This window comes from Cottoperca gobio, chromosome 7 (assembly GCF_900634415.1).
Source record: "Cottoperca gobio chromosome 7, fCotGob3.1, whole genome shotgun sequence".
Taxonomy (NCBI): Eukaryota; Metazoa; Chordata; class Actinopteri; order Perciformes; family Bovichtidae; genus Cottoperca; species Cottoperca gobio.
The window spans coordinates 10,557,997-10,578,180 of NC_041361.1; the positions used below are offsets into that span (position 1 = coordinate 10,557,997).

Consider the following 20,184-nt stretch of genomic DNA (forward strand, 5'->3'; position numbering starts at 1 on the left):
CTCATGCTGCACAATGCTTTGGCATGGGCAAGGAAGGGACACATCCCATAACCCAGGCCCTCTGTGGATCAACACAGCTCCCCTACACAGTTTAGTTAATCTACTTGTTATTCTGGAAGTGATAAAAAAAAGAACTGTGGAGTAATACTGCTGTTCTGCATGATGGCAGATTTTATACAAAAAATTAAACAATATGCCTCATCTCTACCTTGAAGGGGAGTTTGAGTCAGCAAGAGGGACATAAACATATCCTGACAGGACAGTGACTATCAGCGAGGAAAGGGAGGTCAGATGGGAATCCAGGTCTCACCTTTTGTTCTCTTCAGATGATAGACAGGCTGCTTAGGCAAGACGTTGACCTTTTAATTGTCTGTTTTGGTATGTTTGGTCTCCAACATGGAAGATCAGTAGAGATTATGCTTATTTAAAGTCTACTTCCTTCACCAGCAGCACACCAAACAGTTACTGCTCCAAATCCACCCTCCTTTTTATCAAATGAAAAAGGAAATATGACGTGCTTGACCCAGACATGACGTCTTACATGACGTCCTTAAGTCATCATCTTTGTTCTTAAATTAATGAGAACATAAAACTTAGTTGTGAGCGCCTACTCAGACACCGTTCCTTGGGGAGCCTGTGGATGTAGGCAAGTGCTGCCTTACCCGCCCAGGAGATGCATGACCCAGATGTTTGATGAATGGACATGACTAGAGTAGGTGTGGTGAGGTCAGGAGACGTTCATGGAGAGCGAACAGGAATTCAGCAACTCACACCGAAACCTTCTCGACTCACACAAAGTAATAATTAAAAGTGTTTTAAAAAGGAAGGTTTGATAGAAACACCAAAAACGTTCACGCTTTACAAGCAAGATGTATAAGAATTATAAGTGTGAACAATGGAGAGAAAATCTCCACAGTAATTAGATTTTAGTGTGCTGCCCTGTGAAATCTAGACATGGCTAATTACAGGTGCAGTCAAGAAAAAGGTTTTGATATCTGTTAAACAATGCAACATTTCTTTGATGATTGTATTGCTTGAATAATAACCCTGTCAAGCTGACAGGGTTACAAAGGGCCGTAAGACACATTCCTGGGTTGAGTTCGGCTCTTGACCCCTGCAGAAACTTTGTTTGCCGTGAGTGACAAATTAAAACAAATTCATGAGCCGACAAGAAGAATTCTTCAGAGAGACATGATTCATGAAGTAAATACCTGGATAGAAGAGGCACTAGTGGATGGAGAGGAGCAGCGAACGGAAAGGGATGGGAGAGGTAGGAGACAGGGACACAAGGAGAGGTTTGGCTGCCAAGAGTCAGCCTCATAGGAAAAGGTCATTTCTAAAGTAGAATGCCATGGGGGGTCGGGACAAGCATCCCATAAAGAAGATAAAGAACAATAGCAGGAACTATAGGCCACAAATTGACTGGAGCCTCTCCCTGGATGAGAATAATAGAAAGACCCTGTAAGATCAGGACACACTCAGCATGAAGGAGACAGGGTGGATGAGATATTTTTATAATGTGATTAATGCAACAAGCAGATTGTGATCATGAGGTATGGTGCCAGACATAACTACAAGCCTCACAACACCTCATAATTGCTCGTCTTCCAGGAAAATGCTGCACTTGAGGAACATCAACAACGCTGAAAATGTAAACAAGTCATACTACAGAGTGACAGAAAATTAATTCCCTATAGAAATAAGCCAGATGCTTGTAAGTCACAAGAGTGACTCTTTTAATCGTAGCTTTCACGGTATCTACTCGACTTTAGTCAACTACCATAGAAATCTGGTCTTAATCCTATCTAACAACCCAAATGTTTTCAGATGGAGTTCCCTGAAGCCAGATCTGATCAAATGTTGGTCTGTGACATGATATGCATCAATTAAAGGGTCCTTGACAATGGTGACCTCACATTGAAAACTGTGTGGCAGAAATGTCCATATCACTTGACACATTTTGTGTCCACAGAAAGGTGTTGATACCCTGTTTGTTGTTGCATGCACATGGGACCGTAAAAGTGGCACGAGTGTGACTTTGTGGCTCGCTGTGCCACTCAGGTATTCACATTTTCATTGTTTGAATGTATAAGGAGCTGTCTGTGTTATGATGGAGCAGAAGGGTTTCGTCTAGTTTGGGGTTAACACTCCATATCCTTTTCCATTCAACGCATTGTTCCTTTTACCACTGATTAATATCTTGTTTAAACAGCCCGCAGACACACCACGCCGTCTGCATGTTCATAAATCCTCTGGAGCTGATCAACACAATGGCCCACATTCCTGGCATTTAGAGGAAGTCCCTTATATCACTGCATCTCCTCTCCACACGAGACACACACATTCTAGGAATATGACACAGGAACAAAAACAACTCTCTACTCGCCTGTCCTGATTTTTTCATTTAGTTTAAAACATTAGTGAGACATCACACTTTGGGAGGTGTCCATCCCGTGCTTCACCTTTGTAACACATTGCTGGACCTCTCACCTACACCCCTTTTGACTCCAGTTACATCTTTAGTGATGTTTTCTCTCTCATCGAATAACAACAGGACGTGCAAAATGTATTTCACCATTAGCCATTGTTTTCTTTAAAACAAATCTAGAATCAATAATAGGCATTACATAGAAATGGAGACGTTTATCAGGGTTAAATGATTTAACCTCCAGCATTGTCGCTGTATGTGGGATTACCAAACACCCCCTGCTAATTATGGCTTCCCTGGGCTGATGAGGTGACGCAATGTGTGAAAATAAAAAACATTTTATATCCATTAGATTAAAACTGTTTTAATAAAGATCATGTAACCCTAACCCGTGTCATGTGTCAGAGGTTGCAGTGATCATCATCCAACTCTTCTCAGCTCTACACAGCTTTCTACCCCCTTTTAGCTTCTTTTCTTATTTGATACAAATGTATGTTGTGCTTCAGTCTTACCGCATTCCTCAACCCCATTTCCAGCAGCAACATATGGCCCCTGTTTTTGTCAACAACAACAACAAAGAACTGCCCAGTTTCAAAGAACAGACAGATTAGGTGAGAATCTAGCTATTAAATAAAGCAAGTTAAAGACCCAGATATCTTCTTCTGGAGTTAGAGACCAAAACAGGCTGGAGGTTTAAGTAGGTAAGTGTTTGCTTAGACATTACAACTTCTTAAAATGCCTTTTCACCACCACGCAGCAACTGCCCTAACAACCTCGTACCTGCAAAAGCGTTCCACAAAAGAAGCAAAGCCATGCACCTTCAAGGTGATATAATACCGGGTAAATTAACCTACGTACACACGTCGACATGCACACCACCAAAATCTAAACCTACGCGTCAAGCTGGATTGTTTGATTTGGCTCCTGACGGTTTGAACAAAAGACGAAAACATTAAAGTGACTTTACAACTTTAACATAAAATTAAAATAAATTGGTTTTCCCTCATATTTCCCCTTTTTTTCATGGCATCACAGCTTTTAAAGTATTGTATTTGTATTAATCAGTATGGTGAACATCATACACTGGTACCTGTCAATCCCAGGAAAATACGTTATATGCTTGCGTTCGTGATACCATGCTGGAGGATCGATGATATTTTCACCACGAATACGAGACACTTTGTCATCTTTGCTGTAGATTTGAACGTGTGGTACGTTACATTTTGAATGGCTTTAAACTTTCCGCCCTTCTATCCAAGGTCTAGTCCCATTCAAGCCAAAGTCCTTGGGTGTTATCCTGTGCAACAATAGAAAACGGTGGCATTGCCTGTACTTCCTCACGTAGCCCCATGAGATGTGAGAGCACCTAACACTGGGCTTACACCAGAGACACATTTCCTTTGTTTTATATCCACCAGTGAGACTGAACCTCTTTTGAGATTGTGATTTCCTTTTGCCTCATACATGCCAAATCTTTATAGAAGTCAAGTTCTATTTTGATCAAATGATGCTTAGATTTCCAAGCTACGTTTTGCAAACAATAAGTTATAACTAGTAGACACACATATCCTGTTTCAATCTTACATTTATCCAAAGCCTCCTTCTATTCACTTGTGTCTGACAGAGAACAACATCTCACTCATCACACACAATCTCTGATCAGAGTCAAGGTGTGGTTTGATCCATGAACCAGGCTGCCATGTGTGATTGAATGTCAGGGTCTCAAGGGGTACCAGACCCTTTTTCCTTGTGGCTACACAGTTTAAACACCGACCCATTAAGGACATCCATCCTTCTCGGAAATGAACTCCTTGCTCAGAGACAGGGTTTGAGGTTACACCTCAGCTCCAGCAACAATACCACTTTGATCTCTTTAGGCATTTCACAGTGGTATACATTGCATGACTTAATTGTACCTCCGAGCTTGTACCTCCCGCGTAGCTCTCTTGAGGACATAAGGGAGAATATATTGTGAAGTGCAAAGGATGGTGTGTGTGTGTGTGTAGTGAAAAAATCCTTCCAGCAGTAGGACCCAGAGGATATCTTTAAGGGAAAAAAGTGGAGCAGCACACCTTTATGTTGTCTGAGGCAGGACAAAGATGTGAAAAAAGTTGTTCAACACTGTAACAAAAAAAAGGTTGAGCTTTGAGCCATGTCATTGGCTAAGAAGAGTGAGAGAGAAAAATGCAATGGCTCTTGAGGTCAGCGCAGAGTCTGCTATAAATGTATTGCAACAGACTTTCGTGACTCTACAGCAGCGCCTGCATAGTGAGCTCATCTCTACAGGGACAACATGAGCGCGTCTGTGGCCGTGTACAGGAATATTTACACGGAGGACCGCTTCAAACAGGCCTACGGCTCCGATGATAACACGAGTGGAGGTTTGCGGCTTCGGGAAAAGCTCGCCGGCAGGTGCAGGTGTTCAAGACGAGCCTGCCTTCACCTGTTGAGGGATAGACTGCCCATTTTTAACTGGTTGCCAAAATACAGACTAAAGAAATGGATTTTAGGAGATACTATTGGGGGACTGACAGTTGGTATTCTTCACATTCCGCAAGGTGAGTTAACGTCAGGATCACAGTACAGCTGATTACTCGCTGCCAGTAACACACAAAGAAAAAAGGGAAATAAAACTTTCTTTTAGTAAGTTAATTATTAAATTAAGTACGTGTAGTAAGTATTAAATGATTTCTTTTTAGAATCAATTGATCCAGGATTTTACAACATTAATAACACCCTTACAATAATAAATATATCAAAACGATAATATTAATGATAATGTTTGATTATATTAAATTATATATTAAAATTATATATATTAAATAATGAAAACAGTACACGCAGTTGTTATTAATATGATTTAAAAATGCCTTTAGATAATTATCTAAAGAACATGTGCCAGTATTGCAAGGTTATAAGTGTTTAAATTTGATCAGTCACTATTATTATTTATTATTATCTTTTTGTTTGTACTCAGTTAACTTTGCATTGCATATAATCCTACATACTGTAAGTAAATATTTTACATTCAGAAAATAAATCAGAAGCAAATGTGTTAAAATGTGATAAACTCTTTTTGAATGTCCTTTCCTAAACAGGCATGGCCTTCGCCTTACTCACATCAGTGGCACCAATATTTGGCCTTTACACCTCCTTCTTCCCTGTGGTCCTCTATATGTTTTTTGGCACAGGTCGCCATGTGTCCACAGGTAAGACTTGTTTTCACTTAACATGTATATGTTGTGTCAGTTATTATATTTTATACTATTGCTAAGATGATAGGTTTTACTCATCAGGTACCTTTGCTGTGGTGAGTCTGATGACTGGCTCTGTAGTGGAGCAGCTGGTTCCCACTCCTCTGGACATGAACTCAAGTTCGTCTGAAGCGGCCGACTTTGAGGCTCAGAGGATTGGCGTTGCCTCAGCTGTAGCACTTCTCTCAGGAATTATTTTGGTAAGAAAGTCACAAAATGAAATAATAATGCAACTGAGATGGCAGATCTTTCTTTGTTGAGACTAGCAGACTTGATTCCCCGACACAGCCCATAATTCTAATCTCTTCTGCCCCAGCTCTGTATGTTTGGTCTTCAGCTGGGCTTCCTCTCCACCTATCTGTCAGAGCCAATTGTTAAGGCTTTCACCAGTGCTGCTGCCTTCCATGTTACAGTCTCACAGATGCAAAGCATGCTGGGGCTGCGGCTCCCTCGCCACACTGGGACCTTCTCCCTCTTCAAGGTTAGCAGCGTTTCATGATGTTATCTTGATGATCTAATCCAAATTGTTATTGTTTGGGAATTTGGTGCTGTTTGCTCACAGCTCACTGACTCATGTGTTCAGACTTTAGCATCAGTGATGGAGAACCTGCCTCACAGCAACATGGCTGAGCTGCTGATCTCCTTGGTGTGTTTGGCTGTTCTGGTGCCAGTTAAGGAGGTCAACATGCGATACCGGCAGCGCCTTCGTACACCAATCCCCGTGGAGATCCTCACGGTTAGTCAACTGGGATTTATGAATGTTTAGGGTTACTTTTTACAATATAGTTAACTGGTTATAAATCATGGTTTTATACTTCATTCTTCAGGTGATTATTGCTACAGGTGTGGCCTATGCCTTCTCGCTGGACTCGACATACAACATTGAGATAGTTGGCCACATTCCAGCTGGGTAATCTTTCAGATAAAAAATAAAAAACAGACCTCAAAACACTGATGAGCTCAGCAGCTTCCAGTAGTTTGACTTTTAATCCTCCTATCCTCAGATTCCCAAAGCCACGGATGCCTGCCTTGCACACGTTCCCTGACATCGCTGGAGACACAGTAGCCATCACATTTGTTGGTTACGCTGTGTCGGTCTCACTGGCAATGATATATGCCGATAAACATGGCTATTCCATACATCCCAACCAGGTATAGTGTGAGAGTGTTACAGCTGCTTGTTGACATGTTAGACTCTCACTAATCTATTAACTTTTTGTTTTGAACCTGTGCTTGATTTCAGGAGCTCCTGGCTCACGGTATCTCCAACACAGTGTCTTCTTTTTTCACCTGCTTCCCCAGCTCAGCCACTCTTGCCACCACTAACATACTCGAGAGTGCTGGAGGATACACACAGGTAGTGTACATGATCGACAGTAAATTATGTGCCACACTCACAAGCCACTATTGTATTAAAGGCACAATCTGCAATTAAAATATTAACATAAGGGTCATACCAAGCTAAACAAGGAACACTCTCTATTGGATACTGGAATCACTCTCAAGTTGATTGAAAGGTCCTTTAATATAAAGACAACACTATCAAGCTCAATTAAGTTAATATATATTTACTGATGCTTTAAACACAGAAGCAAAACTAAATCTATGTATTTAACAAAAGAACATACTGGGAGTTAATCCACTTGAATGTAGTTGAAATTATTTAAAACTTAAGAGTGCATTTACATCCAACTGTTTTACGATTTGCTTGCATGTTAAACTTCTATATTATCAATGCAGAACATGCTCAAAATATGGAGCAAAGCTTATGAAACTCACAGGGATTTCCATTAAAGGGATGTGTGTCATGTGTGTTCCTGCAGCTCTCCGGCTTGTTCACAAGTCTGGTTGTTCTGATTGTCCTGCTGCTGATTGGACCGCTCTTCTACTTCCTACCAAAGGTGTGTTTATATGTGGGTATGTGAACAAGAATGAGAGAAAGAAAGAGAGGGAAGGTTCACTAATCTCCCTTTTTCTCTTCCCCAGGCAGTCTTGGCATGCATCAACGTCACCAGCCTCAGGCAGATGTTCCTGCAGTTCCAGGACTTACCTGAACTGTGGAGAATCAGCAAGATTGACTTGGTAAAGACCCTGTCACACATATCTGTATGACAGAAATGTATGCCGGCGCATACGAGTCCAAATACGTCCAATTTTTCATCGGATCGGAAAAGTGAACATATACTGATACACATGTTTAACCTATTGATAGAGCATCACTTACTTATACAAAATGTATCAGACGAATGCATAATGTATACAAAAATATGGCGTATACAAAATATCGGCAACACGCTGGTGTACGTTGATATAAGGTAAGGTATAAGTAGTGTTCGTTAAGAGCTCACTGTGTTACGCTGGGGTGCGTTGTTGAACGCTGATGTTTTGAGCATGTTCAAAATTACCGGACGTACCCGACGTGTGCTTCATAAAATATGCAGACGTTACACATAAGTTACGTTATGTTAGACATACGTTAATACGGAATACGTACGTGAATACTTACCTACGTAAATATAGTACGTAAATACCTACGTGACTACGTTAGAGGAACGTTAGATATAGGCTACGTCGGCTGACGGTGAACCCTACAGCCAGTTTATTGATAACGAGTGGATACCCTATTCCGACCCTATGTTAAGATGATGCCTGACGACGGAGTAACTTATTAAACGTGTTTCTACAGTACAGCTAGCGTTCAGCATGTTAGCCGTTCTCCAGCATCAGCATGTACGTGAACCAGATGGCACTTTTCCAGCTGCGTTGTCCAGACGCTCTGATACGTTTTAAATAAGTAAGTGATACGCTATCAATAGGTTTGACATGCGTATAATAATTTGTTATGTATTCGTTATGTATACGTCAGCTACAACACCGCTGTGGAAAAGTTGGACGTATTTGGACTCTGACACATTTTTAGCTAATTTTCATATACGCCGGCATGTTTCTGTCTATACGGAGCTGTGTGACAGGGCCGTATGTCTGGTGTGTTCGGCTGTATCGTCTGCGTCCTTCAAACGATCACAACTTACCCTTAATTTATATCAATATATTGCCGATATTTCGTATGCGCCGGCATACGTTTCTGTCATACGGATATGTGTGACGGCTGTGGATTAGTACAGCAATATAAAATATACAAGTGTATTCTGCTATATGGTCCCAGTGCATACGAATAACACACAGGAGTGAAAGAAAGATTGTTAATTAGCTCCCTAGTCACCAAAAAAAAAAAATCCATAAAGCAAAGCTAATTGTTTTTTTCAGTATCTTCACATATTGGATCATATTATCCTGCTCACACTGTGGTCATTTACAAAACATTAAAAACTGTGCTTAATTCAGCTCATCTGGAGTCAAATGTTATTTGCTTTCAGCAATATTTGACCTCTAATTTGGAGTTTAAAAAGACAACTACTTGAAACTGGACTTCATCTTGTGATTATTTGTGTTTACTGATCATACTGGAGGTGTATGAGATCACACAGGTTTTCATACAGTCTGAATCACCTACTGCTGACAAATTGATGATGCAAGCATCTTTAAATAATAAGGGCTACTTCTCAGTTGTATGGTTATCTGAAATACACACTCTTCCAGCAAATGAGGATCAGGTATTAATCAGGCCATGTGATCATGAGCTAGTAGAGCACAGGTTGCACACACTGATTGCTTGGCTAAAAATACCATACTTTTCGCTGAGTTGCCTCCATTGTTAATTGTTATATCCTGACATGACAATACGTTGTTGTTCTGACTTGTGCAGATGGTTTGGGTGGTAACCTGGCTCTCTGTGGTGGTACTCAACGTGGATCTTGGCCTCGCTATTGGAGTGGTTTTCTCTATGATGACCGTCATCTGCCGGACACAAAGGTACATTTTCCATCTCCTCTGCACAAATACTATGGTGCAATCCAGCTAGTGCTTTTGCCAATATAACATATACATGCATATGAGACAGTAAACATGAACGGAGAACATCACACTTATCTGAGGCAAGAACTATGTAAAAGTATGTCTTATAGGAATTATAAAGCTCCAGAAACAACCAAATAATAATTGACAAGGACATTGCTAGAGTTTTATATCTGGATTGGAGCTCTGAACTAAAATGAATCACAGAGAAATAGAGAATCACATCATCCCGTTCACGCTATGTAGATCATATGTTATAATGTGGTCAATTAAAGTTGATGACCCGTGGTTCCAACAGGGCCGGTTGTTCAGTGCTTGGTCGGGCCAGCAACACAGAAATTTACAGACCTCTGGAGAACCACAACAAGGTGAGAGGATGCTCTTACTGCTTAATACTTGTATCTTTTTAATTTTTTTTATCACATGTGAGCAGGGTCTTTTATTAAACTTACATTTGAGACACATAACATCAACATCAACATCTTATTCCAACAACAAGTCATAATGATAATCTCAGAGGTGGTGCAGCCTATCCTAGAATGAAGTTGGGACGCTCCTGTTTGTCTTTTAGTGCTATGAGGTACCTGGTTTGAAGATCCTGACTTACAACGGGCCTATTTACTACGGCAACCGTAGCTTCTTCAGGGAGGACATGAGCAGGCTGCTGGGCCTGACGCCAGAGAAGATCCGCAGCCGGGAGAAAGCTAGGAAAGCCCTGGAGAAAAGAGAGAGAGAGGCCACCGTCAGCACGGTGGTACGACTGCTATACTGTAATAACTGAAAGAGCTAAAATAAAAAATACTGTAATGTTACATTTTAGTGTCTTATTGTTTTTTCTTCCTTCATTGTTATTTAGGAAAGAGGCATCGCAAACACATCGTTCTCTTCAGAAAATGACTTCTTTAAATCTGGTAAGTTACGTGTGAGCGATACTAAATATGCTTAGTTCCAAAAACTAACAATCTAATAACTAATAAGAACATATATAAAAGTAATGACTATATTTGGTCATTAAAAATTACATTTACTTTTAGATGGTTCTATTTACGCTTTGTAGACATGTGCTGCAGATCATTTCAAGCTTTCCTTTCATTTCCTTTTTTCTTTTCTGTAGAAACGTCTGAGAGTGATGTTCAGGCTGTGCTAATCGATTGCAGCAGTGTGACATTTGTTGATGTCGCTGGAGCAAGACTCTTTACACAGGTTAGTTTACCAAAGCAAAACATTATGCTTCACACTTCACTGTATAGAGCTCTCTCCATTTCGTTGTGCATTGACATGATTGATTACCTTTTGCTTTTTGCAGATGTGCACTGAATGCCAGAAAGTTGGAGTTCATGTATATTTGTCAAACTGCAAAGGTAAGGCTTATGTATCCAAATGATTTCTTTCCTTTTGTTTTCTCTGTATATACTATGTATTCACTTACACAGGGAATGATTAATGTTTCTATGCCCTTAGAGAGTGTCTTAAAGATCCTAACATCAAGTGGTCTTATGACCTACATGAACCCTCAACATATTTTCGTGACTGTTCATGATGCAGTGATGTATATTGAGCAGCAGAAGGTAAGTTAGAAAGCAGAAATTGTCACAAAAGATTTTGTTTTTTAATTCATTAGATTGTCCTAAACAATTGATGCAACTTCTGTCGTCTGTCGTAGGAAAAACCTCCAGAAAACACCACGACTGTTTGGGTATGAGCCAGAAAGTGATGAGTCATGCTCCCAAAAAGGCAGAGGACAATAAGACTTCTACATTTTGTTTTCTACGCATGGACTATGTCTCTCAGCTGTGTAGCAGTGATCCAGCATTTGGTCCAGTGTTCATTATATACCACTGTTTCCAAGAAGCAGTAGCCTGTTGTAGCACTATGTGAAGAATGACAATAATTACAACTTTACAGTGTTGCCAGTTTTCTCACAGATATTGGACTCACTCATGGCACACTTTACAATACAGAGGGCTTTAAATTATGCAGCTACAAGAGACAATATACACATATATTTAGTGTTAAAAAAAGAAAGAAGAAAAAACAAATATGTAATTTTTGACTTATGACTATAAAACTGTATATGAAAGATGTTAATAGTTAATTGTTTTGTCTTTTAATGTCTTATATGCTGGAATATTAGCAGTGATATTTATTTAGTTTATGTTAGTTGTTTGCAATACAGATACATATAAAGTGCACTGAATAGTTTGTTAAAATACTTTTTTGTATTTATATATTTTGAAATATGTGCTTGAATATGCAACTATGTACAGTAAAGATCTCATACTGCCTTAAAATGTTCTGTCTTTTAACTCTAGAGAGACTGCACATAATATTGTATGAATTACTTTTGTATTTGTCAAAAACTGTGCCATCCAGTGGATGTTTTGACAATAAATATAGCTTCAAAAACAGAACTTCTTGGTGATTCAAAATGAAATGTAATAAATGTCAGAGAAAACTGGGTTGTAGGTTTCTATATCAATTGGGTTACTGTACTGTGGTTATTAAGTATAAATACATTTTAGGGGGAAACACAGTGTGGAATGTGAAGCATGCTTCTCTGTTGGAATTTGAAAAGAGAAGAAGAGCAGTCTTTGTATTTGTTGAGAGCTGCACTGAGATATGACAAATTAAAAATACAGCATTCAAATGTCAACACAGGATTATTTATTGTTTTGCCACAGCAGGGGTGATGTTGGGAAAGTCCTGCAGAATTCTGGTTTATTTAACATGCAAACTACATTGGTGTCAATTCATATGTTCATATAAACTTGACATTACATGAGATGAAACATCTTAAACCAGTGCATCTACTGCAGGAAAGAAAGTGTGTACATTATAAAACAAGTCCGACACAACCTTTTCTTATAAGATGTTCTACATGTCATTACATGAATAGAAAGTGATGTCTTACCTCACCACCATGCTGCCCTCTGCTGTACGACAGTTAAAGGTTTCCCCCTGCTGCTCCTCATCACAATCCCGTTACCTTGACCTGATAAAACTATATGTAGTACGAGTTCAAAACCAGGACGAAAAAGGAAAAAAACTAATTATTTCCTTGCTTGATGTTGGATGGCCAAGTTATTATTTTTTTCCAGTGCATATTTCAAAGAGGCCTCTAGACACTGTACCCTTTGGGTTTTCCCTTTAAAGCTCAAGGAGTGTTTCGCTAATTGGCAGGAAGTAGTCCACTTCAATTAGAACATGGTACACAAGGCTCTGGCCAAATGTTTACTAAGCCAGATTCTACCGGCAGACCTACTAACATGCACAAACACACATGCGCATATTCAAAAAGTTACCCTGCAAACTCCTCTGGGAAGGTCAGCGACTGACAAAGCTTGGATTTACCTTTGGAAAAGTGCTTACAGGTAACGTGCACAGCATGTACAGCTATGTTAGTTGACCCACACATAGCCAAAGAAAAAAACAATGACAACAAACAAATGGAGGGGAAAAAACAGTGGAATAATATTTACAAAAGGATAAAACATCAAGTCCTTTCTATTGTTTCTAATTAATGCAATTTGTAAAACAGTAACACGAGTGCTCGTAATTAGTATAACAATGATACTACCACTACTCATATTACCACCGCTGCTGATACTACTACTAATAACAATGATACTAATCATGATAATCATGTTTCTCTTGACAAACCAGAGGATCATTCAACTTGTGTGGCATTTTCCTCTGATCTTTTGTTTCCATCTTGTGGTGAAACGTTGTAATGACAGCTGATGTCTCTCAGCAGGTTCTTTATCAGGAGGCTCACGTGACTTTCTAATGACAGAGTCAGCTGTAACCTTAGTAACAAAAACTTAAATAATAAGTTTAATAACTTCTTTATTTATTTTTGTTGGAATCAAATACATACACACATCACACCATCAGACAGACATTTTAATACCCATAGTAAAATAAATAATCTTCTGTAATATTTGCATTAAAGAAGAAATAAAACATGACAAGGAGCCACAACCAGACAGTTTAAAAAAAAAGGCAAATCTTTTTCTAGTCTAAATCAGCTGAAAATTAGAACAAAGTTTTCACACCATTGAAGCACAAACAACGCATTTAGAGCTTTACATTCTATTAAAAATATCATCACTGATGCATTTCGGCAAAAGGCCTTCTTCAGAGCATTGATTGTATTAACAGAAAATCAATTATAAATATAAAACAATCACTATTTGGTAAAGATATTTTACAATATAACCTTCTCTGATGACACTTGAATGAAGAGAGTATAGTGGCCCATGTTTCCTTCTACTCCCTTGCAGACTCCAGATCTTCTGATTGGCTGTTTTGTGCTCAGTAATATGAACTTTAAGAGCTCATTTATTTTGTCCTTTATCGGCCTTTCTGCAAGCCACCATATTATATTGACTACATTTGTAGAGTTGCAATTTATAAACTGGGCAATGGAAACATTTGTATTAGTTAAGGGATGTTTGAAGCTCTTTGTAAGCATGGTTACATTGTGCACAATGTCAACATCAGAGAAGTAAGCGGATTCATTAATCAGGCTTCTGAAAAGATTCAACCAATAATATGAGAGAGTAGAGGAGGCTGTTTAGTGATCTCCTAAAGCACACACACAAAACAGGATGGATATGTAAATAGCATCCATCCATCCATCCATCCATCGTCTACCGCTTATCCGGGATCGGGTCATAGCATATGTAAATAGCATGTCAAAGTTAAATCAACTAGCATTTACTGTACATGTAATCTGAAACAGTTTAAAATATATTTTATTTTTCAACATGGGGGTAAAGCCAAACTATGATGATGATAGATGAACTATAAATACGAAATAAATAGGAATGTTCAGATAATTATCGATATTTGATTACTTGGAAATACTGGACAGGTTTTTGCATGTCCATCTTCAAAGAATATCATTACAATGCATGGCATGATAAGCTTCGTTATTTCATAACTTGTATTGTTTTAAGAGCTAAGTACAATGTTACGAAAAGTCAATTGTACAACAGTGTAATGTAAATACTCACAATACAACCTTCATATTTAGTTTAGTTGATCAGCAAGTCATGCTCACACCACTGTGTCTTTTGTTTTCCCACATACACAGCCAAATGCACAAATGAGGTTTCTGTCGCAATACATTCAAGACATGATTGTTACTGAGTAACTACTAAGGAACTAAATACATCACACATTTCGCAACAAGGACTACATATCTCGTTTTATTATATGGCATGGTGAGGTTCTACTTCCTGTTTTAGATAAGATAGATAAGCTCTAAATTACACCTACTGTTATCTCTGTAATAAATTATAGGTTAGTTATTGGGTTAAAGTACTGAACACTATCTGGACTGTGGGTGTGTGTCTGACAAAAAAAGGAACCATTCATTTTGATAACATCATACTGTATTAGTGGATGCTGGTTGAACATCTACAGCATTTTCCTGTAAACAAAATCCTTCAAGAGTGTGTCTTTTTAAGGCCCTGTCACACAGCTCCGTACGGCAGAAACATGTCGGCGTATATGAAAAGCAGCTCAAAATGTGTCAGAGTCCAAATACGTCCAACTTTTCCACAGCCTGTGTTGTAGCTGACGTATACATAACGAATACATAAAAAACGCTAGCTGAATGCTAGCTGTACTGTAGAAACACGTTTAATAAGTTACTCCGTCGTCAGGGATAATCTTAACATAGGGTAGGAATAGGGTATCCACTCGTTATCAATAAACTGGCTGTAGTGTTCACCGCCAGCCGACGTAGCCTTTATCTAACGTACCTCTACCATATTCACGTAGGTATTTACGTAGGTACATATTCACGTACGTATTCACGTATGTCTAACGTCACGTCTGCATATCTTATGAAGCACACGTCGGGTACGTCCGGTAATTTTGAACATGCTCAAAACATCAGCGTTCAACAACGCACCCCAGCGTAACACAGTGAGCTCTTAACGAACACTACTTATGCCTTACCTTATATCAACGTACACCAGCGTGTTGCCCATATTTTGTATACGCCATATTTTTGTATACGTAATGCATTCGTTGTGTATTCGTCTGATACATTTTGTATAAGTAAGTGATGCTCTATCAATAGGTTAGACATGCGTATCTGTATATGTTCACTTTTCCGATCCGATCTGACAAACTTCCATATACGCCAGCATACGTTTGTGCCATACGGATGTGTGACAGGGCCTTTACCTTTTTGAAGTCACAGTAAATATGAAAATCAACACATTGCATATCATTTCTGTCGGTGCCCAGATGTTTGTGGTGTGTGGTGTGTGGTTTTTGTGAGAGTCAAAGTATGCTGCACATAAGTTTGTAACCGGGTATTTCCAGCAGTTCAGAAGAATAAGTTGCGTAACGCATCAAGAATCCACAGCGACCAGAGCAGATGGGGAACAAAATCTGTCCACACAATCTGTTTGACAGCAATCGCTAAATTCGTACACAAACTGTAAAATATAAAAATATAATTCACTGAATTCCCCATCGTCTCTCACATTTAGGCAACAAACAGACATGTGCTTGGTGTCAGTGACTGGTCATGCACTTGAACCTGTTCTTGAAGTAGAAGATTTCCTGATTAATGCGATTATCAGCGCTGGAAGAGGAATAGCGGAATTTATCATAGATCTTTTCTGAGTCTGTTTTACTCCAGGGAAGTTTGATCTTTGATGCGTGGCTTACAATGACATCACTACACGAGCCAATGTGGAGGGAGCCCAGAGCGTCGATGAAAAACTCTGCGGTGCCAAAAGAACATTTTGTTGTGAACAATCCTTGCTTGAATTTCCTCTGGTTTTGTTTCTTTTACATTTTTCCAATCTGGAGTAACTCAACAGTGTTATCACAGCTGTACTGCATGGAGAAAATAGCTAATATAAACTGCAATGTTATAACATTTGATAGCGGACGTTACCAATAGACTCACCTAGATGACCGCGCCGTGCCAAGCGGGGGTCAAACCCCACCTGCTGTATCTTGTCTGTCCTCCCCATGAAGAAGTTGATGACGGCATCAGCTACCACACAGTTTGGAAATCCCTCGATGACATGGTGGTAGCCATTTCTGATATGTATACAGTCGCCCTCATCCCCCCCTTCTTCCACTGAAATGGTGTGACGGTATGTTGCAGTGTAACCTGTCACCTCTCTCACTGCACCAGCGACCTGAAGTTATTAAGACAGCAACAATGTTAAGACAACAAATACACTTATAAACAGACACACTCAGACACACCGAGTCACAAACCGGATGACAATAAAAATGTGTGGTTTGTTTGTTTGGGGAACAAACACTAACTGAAGGGGGATGTGAGTTAAGAGCTCAATAATTGAATGCCTTTAAATTAGCAGATAAGAAAATAGCAAATATCTGTCACACATTGTGTTTTGCTCTGGGCAGGCAACTCACCAGATCCAGAGTGGTCTTCTCTAAGATGTCCACCATCCTCTCCACCTTTGTGTTTGCAGTGAAGATGAAGTCATCATCCACCCAGAGCACATACTTGGTGGTTACCTGAGACACTGCAAGGTTTCTTCCTGCAAACCAACCCTGTGCACAGTAGATGACGGTTGATCAGCACATATAAACTCACAATGATTCTTCATAGAGACATAGCGACACTTCTTTACCTTTCCAAATGGCATGATGTAATGGTCAATGTGCGGCCCGGTCACTGGCTGAGGGTGTTCATTATCATCTGCGATCACTATGGTGACGGTGGGATAATACTGCCGTATGCTGTCAATGAGGTCTTTGAGTTTGTCATAGCGTAGAAAGGTCTTGGTGGCGATGGTAACAAGAGCACTAATATTGTATTCTAAGTAGAAACAACAAAGACACATAACCAACAAAAACATTTGGAAGAGTCATTGAAACACTTTGCATCACATAAAGCTGATGATGATATAACCGCTAACAAACCTTTTTGATATCCAGAGTTGTAAAGTTTAGGTACGGGTCCATGTCCAATCTTAATGGTGAAAAAGGACTGGTGACCTTCAGTTGCAAACTTAACTGCAGAACAAAATTGTGATAAAGAGATGAATGAGTGCATATTTCTATCAGTTTTACCATAACTGTCATTTCAAGCTGTAATTGCATATGCAGTCATTTATTAACCAGCTAATAGTTATTATGAGATTGTATCTGAATGTAGTATATTTAACAAATAAAAAGAACCCTGTATTAATCAATACTTCATTAACACATTACCATAGTGTCCATTAATGAATTACTTATTAATCCAAATGTTGCATATTACCACTAAGCTATTATATTATATATATATATTATATTATATTATAATATATACCACTATTAGGATGAAACTCTATACAGTTGTAAACCGGACATTCTACTTTTTGTATCAAGATAGTATTCCCAAATAATTGTACCTGTATCTGCTGTCTTGGGATGGAACACAGTGTTTGTATAGGTGACGAACTGCAGCTGCCGGTTCAGAGAGGAGAGAAGAGGACTCGACAGCATCATGTGCTTCTCTCCTTCTCCTTTAACAGAGACCTTGTCCACTGTAGCAGCAACATTAAAAGTCCCCAGCGTTGCTGTCAAATATACCTGTTACACCAATTGCATGGTTTTGGGGAAAAAATAAAATGTTTAAAATTTTAAAAGAACAAAGTTGATATGTCAAACACAATGAATACCACAAAAGAAAGAAATTACCACATGGTCTGATCCTGTTTCTTCTTTAAGACCCAAACCTGAGGAAAGAAAGCAATTATTACGGGGGATCAGTCACTAACAGACTTAAATAGTAAATGATGCACCAAAATGTTCAAGCTTTGATATCATGTGCAGTGTCATGTTAGATATGCTGTTACCAGGAATGATGATTGTTTTGAGTGGTCGCAGCTCCACGCCCTGGGTAGGATACTGGAGAGGACTGTTGGCATCAGCTACAATAAGCGCATCTGCAGGATTGTAGGACCTTTACATACAGAACATATTAGAAAAGTTCCTGCATGGCTTCAACATTTATTCATCGAATAAACACTATTTATTTACTTTGAACTACCAAATATATGTCAGAAATCGCACACTTAGAATGTGCTGTTAGTTAGTTAGTGCTTTTAGTCATCTAGCAGTCGCATCAACGTCTGTATCAAGTAGCTCATAAGTTAAAATGCAGAAATCCAGTTGCCCTTAAGTTAGTAATGTGAGATCTCTTGATGATTTCTTTGACTGAGATTACGTTCGGAAATCTGAAGATTTCCTGCTTTTCAATTTTCAATTTTATATCTTAACTTAAGGTTTTTGACTGCTGGTCTGACAAAGCAAGCAATTTGAAGATGTCATCTTTGGCTTTGTAAAATTGTGGCAATTTTCACTATTTTCTGAAATTTCACAGACTAAAAGATTAATTGGAAAACATCAATGATGAAAATAAATATGAGTTGTGCTTGGGACAGTCAGTACTTCCCTTTTCCCAATTCATTTTTGCTAAATTTCACAATCCCCCTGAGGTTAATGGAGGGTTACAACCTGTTGTGCAAGGTGTCTGGATTGTGACAATTCCACGCCACTAAAAAACAAAAAGAAACAGAAGACACTAACTTCAACTAGTTAATTTTTTGGGACAGTGTGAACTGAACTGTGAACTAGAACCTGGTAGGTGTAAACTTGCACAACACTTTGTGTTATCGTGTGAACTTTACCTCCTCTGCAAGCTGCTGTACTCCTGAGCTCTGTGACGCTTCACGCCCTCGGGGTCCGGATGGGACCCTAAGAATGCAAGATCAATTTTGTGGGCCCACACATGTGGGAACAGCAGATTGGAGTACGGCAAGTGAAAGGTCTCCTCATCAGCCAGACACACACATGCATTTTGAGCCAAATGACTGTTAGACAAAATAAAAGGCACTGAGTAAGTTAAGAAAGAAATGAGAATTCAGAACAGAATTGAGCCATGCTGACACGAATAACACACCATGCTACATCATCCTTTATATGGTAGGCAATGTCAGGATAGCCATTGAGGGTGTCTTCAATTTTCGCTTCGAGGAGTTTCTTTATATGACCGCCCTGTGTTGGCCATATGTCAACTGCTGTGCTGGTCCCACGGCGCCAAGCAGAAAACAGGGTTAGCAGTAGTCCAGTGATCAAAATGATTCCAAGGCCCTTCTTAAAGGTGGCACGCATCTAGAGGGAAGATTAAAGGAACTGTCAAAATGGTATACCGTATTTTCCGCACTATAAGGCGCACTTAAAAGCCTTTAATTTTCTCAAAAAGCGACAGTGCGCCTTATAGTCCGGTGCGCTTTATATATGAAAACAGATCGAAAATAGACCATTCATTGACAGTGCGCCTTATAATCCAGTGCGCTCTATAGTGCGGAAAATACGGTACATGTAGGCCTCACATGATAATGAAAACAAAAGGGGAAGTGAAAGACAGAGGTCCTGTGTTTCACGTGGGAATAACTGACTCTATTGTTGACAATTTGATTATTCAGTTACTCAAAACTGGCTTGAAATTTATCTGGAGCTGTTGATAGCTACAGAGGGGAAGTTCAACCTGCTCACAGTGAAACATCTGATTAACATAAACAGCAAATT

At 39.3% G+C, this 20,184-nt stretch overlaps 2 protein-coding genes across 3 annotated transcripts in view; one reads left to right on the forward strand and one right to left on the reverse strand.

Annotated features, from left to right (window-relative positions):
* Positions 1-4,600: 4,600 nt before the first annotated feature.
* Positions 4,601-12,224, forward strand: slc26a10 (solute carrier family 26 member 10). The gene is made up of 18 exons (XM_029435294.1): positions 4,601-4,986; positions 5,527-5,637; positions 5,725-5,882; positions 5,999-6,163; positions 6,266-6,418; positions 6,510-6,592; positions 6,687-6,834; positions 6,926-7,039; positions 7,506-7,583; positions 7,669-7,764; positions 9,449-9,555; positions 9,896-9,965; positions 10,169-10,351; positions 10,454-10,508; positions 10,712-10,800; positions 10,904-10,958; positions 11,059-11,165; positions 11,261-12,224. Exons 1-18 carry the CDS (start codon positions 4,722-4,724, stop codon positions 11,297-11,299), a joined length of 2,076 nt encoding a protein of 691 aa, XP_029291154.1. The 5' UTR covers positions 4,601-4,721; the 3' UTR covers positions 11,300-12,224.
* Positions 10,126-20,184, reverse strand: part of b4galnt1a (beta-1,4-N-acetyl-galactosaminyl transferase 1a) — an 11,727-nt gene continuing 1,668 nt past the window's right edge. Inside the window, exons 2-12 of one of the 2 annotated variants that reach the window (XM_029435300.1) lie at positions 19,556-19,767; positions 19,284-19,466; positions 18,450-18,556; positions 18,292-18,329; positions 18,003-18,183; positions 17,530-17,622; positions 17,238-17,425; positions 17,017-17,157; positions 16,535-16,772; positions 12,509-12,598; positions 10,126-10,312 (exon numbers count right to left, since the gene is read on the reverse strand). In XM_029435300.1, coding sequence (XP_029291160.1) covers positions 12,510-12,598; positions 16,535-16,772; positions 17,017-17,157; positions 17,238-17,425; positions 17,530-17,622; positions 18,003-18,183; positions 18,292-18,329; positions 18,450-18,556; positions 19,284-19,466; positions 19,556-19,767 — 1,470 coding nt within the window. In that variant the 3' untranslated portion in view covers positions 10,126-10,312; position 12,509. Of the gene's footprint in view, positions 10,313-12,508; positions 12,599-15,682; positions 16,347-16,534; positions 16,773-17,016; positions 17,158-17,237; positions 17,426-17,529; positions 17,623-18,002; positions 18,184-18,291; positions 18,330-18,449; positions 18,557-19,283; positions 19,467-19,555; positions 19,768-20,184 lie in introns of those variants that run through there. The other variant, XM_029435299.1, reaches the window with a different exon arrangement.

Excerpts from the sequence above, each read along its gene's own strand:
- slc26a10 (XM_029435294.1), top strand. The coding sequence starts at position 4,722 with ATGAGCGCGTCTGTGGCCGTGTACAGGAATATTTACACGGAGGACCGC. Across the intron at positions 5,638-5,724 it reads AGGTCGCCATGTGTCCACAG|GTACCTTTGCTGTGGTGAGT; the intron begins GTAAGACTTGTT and ends TTTACTCATCAG. Across the intron at positions 10,801-10,903 it reads GAGCAAGACTCTTTACACAG|ATGTGCACTGAATGCCAGAA; the intron begins GTTAGTTTACCA and ends TGCTTTTTGCAG.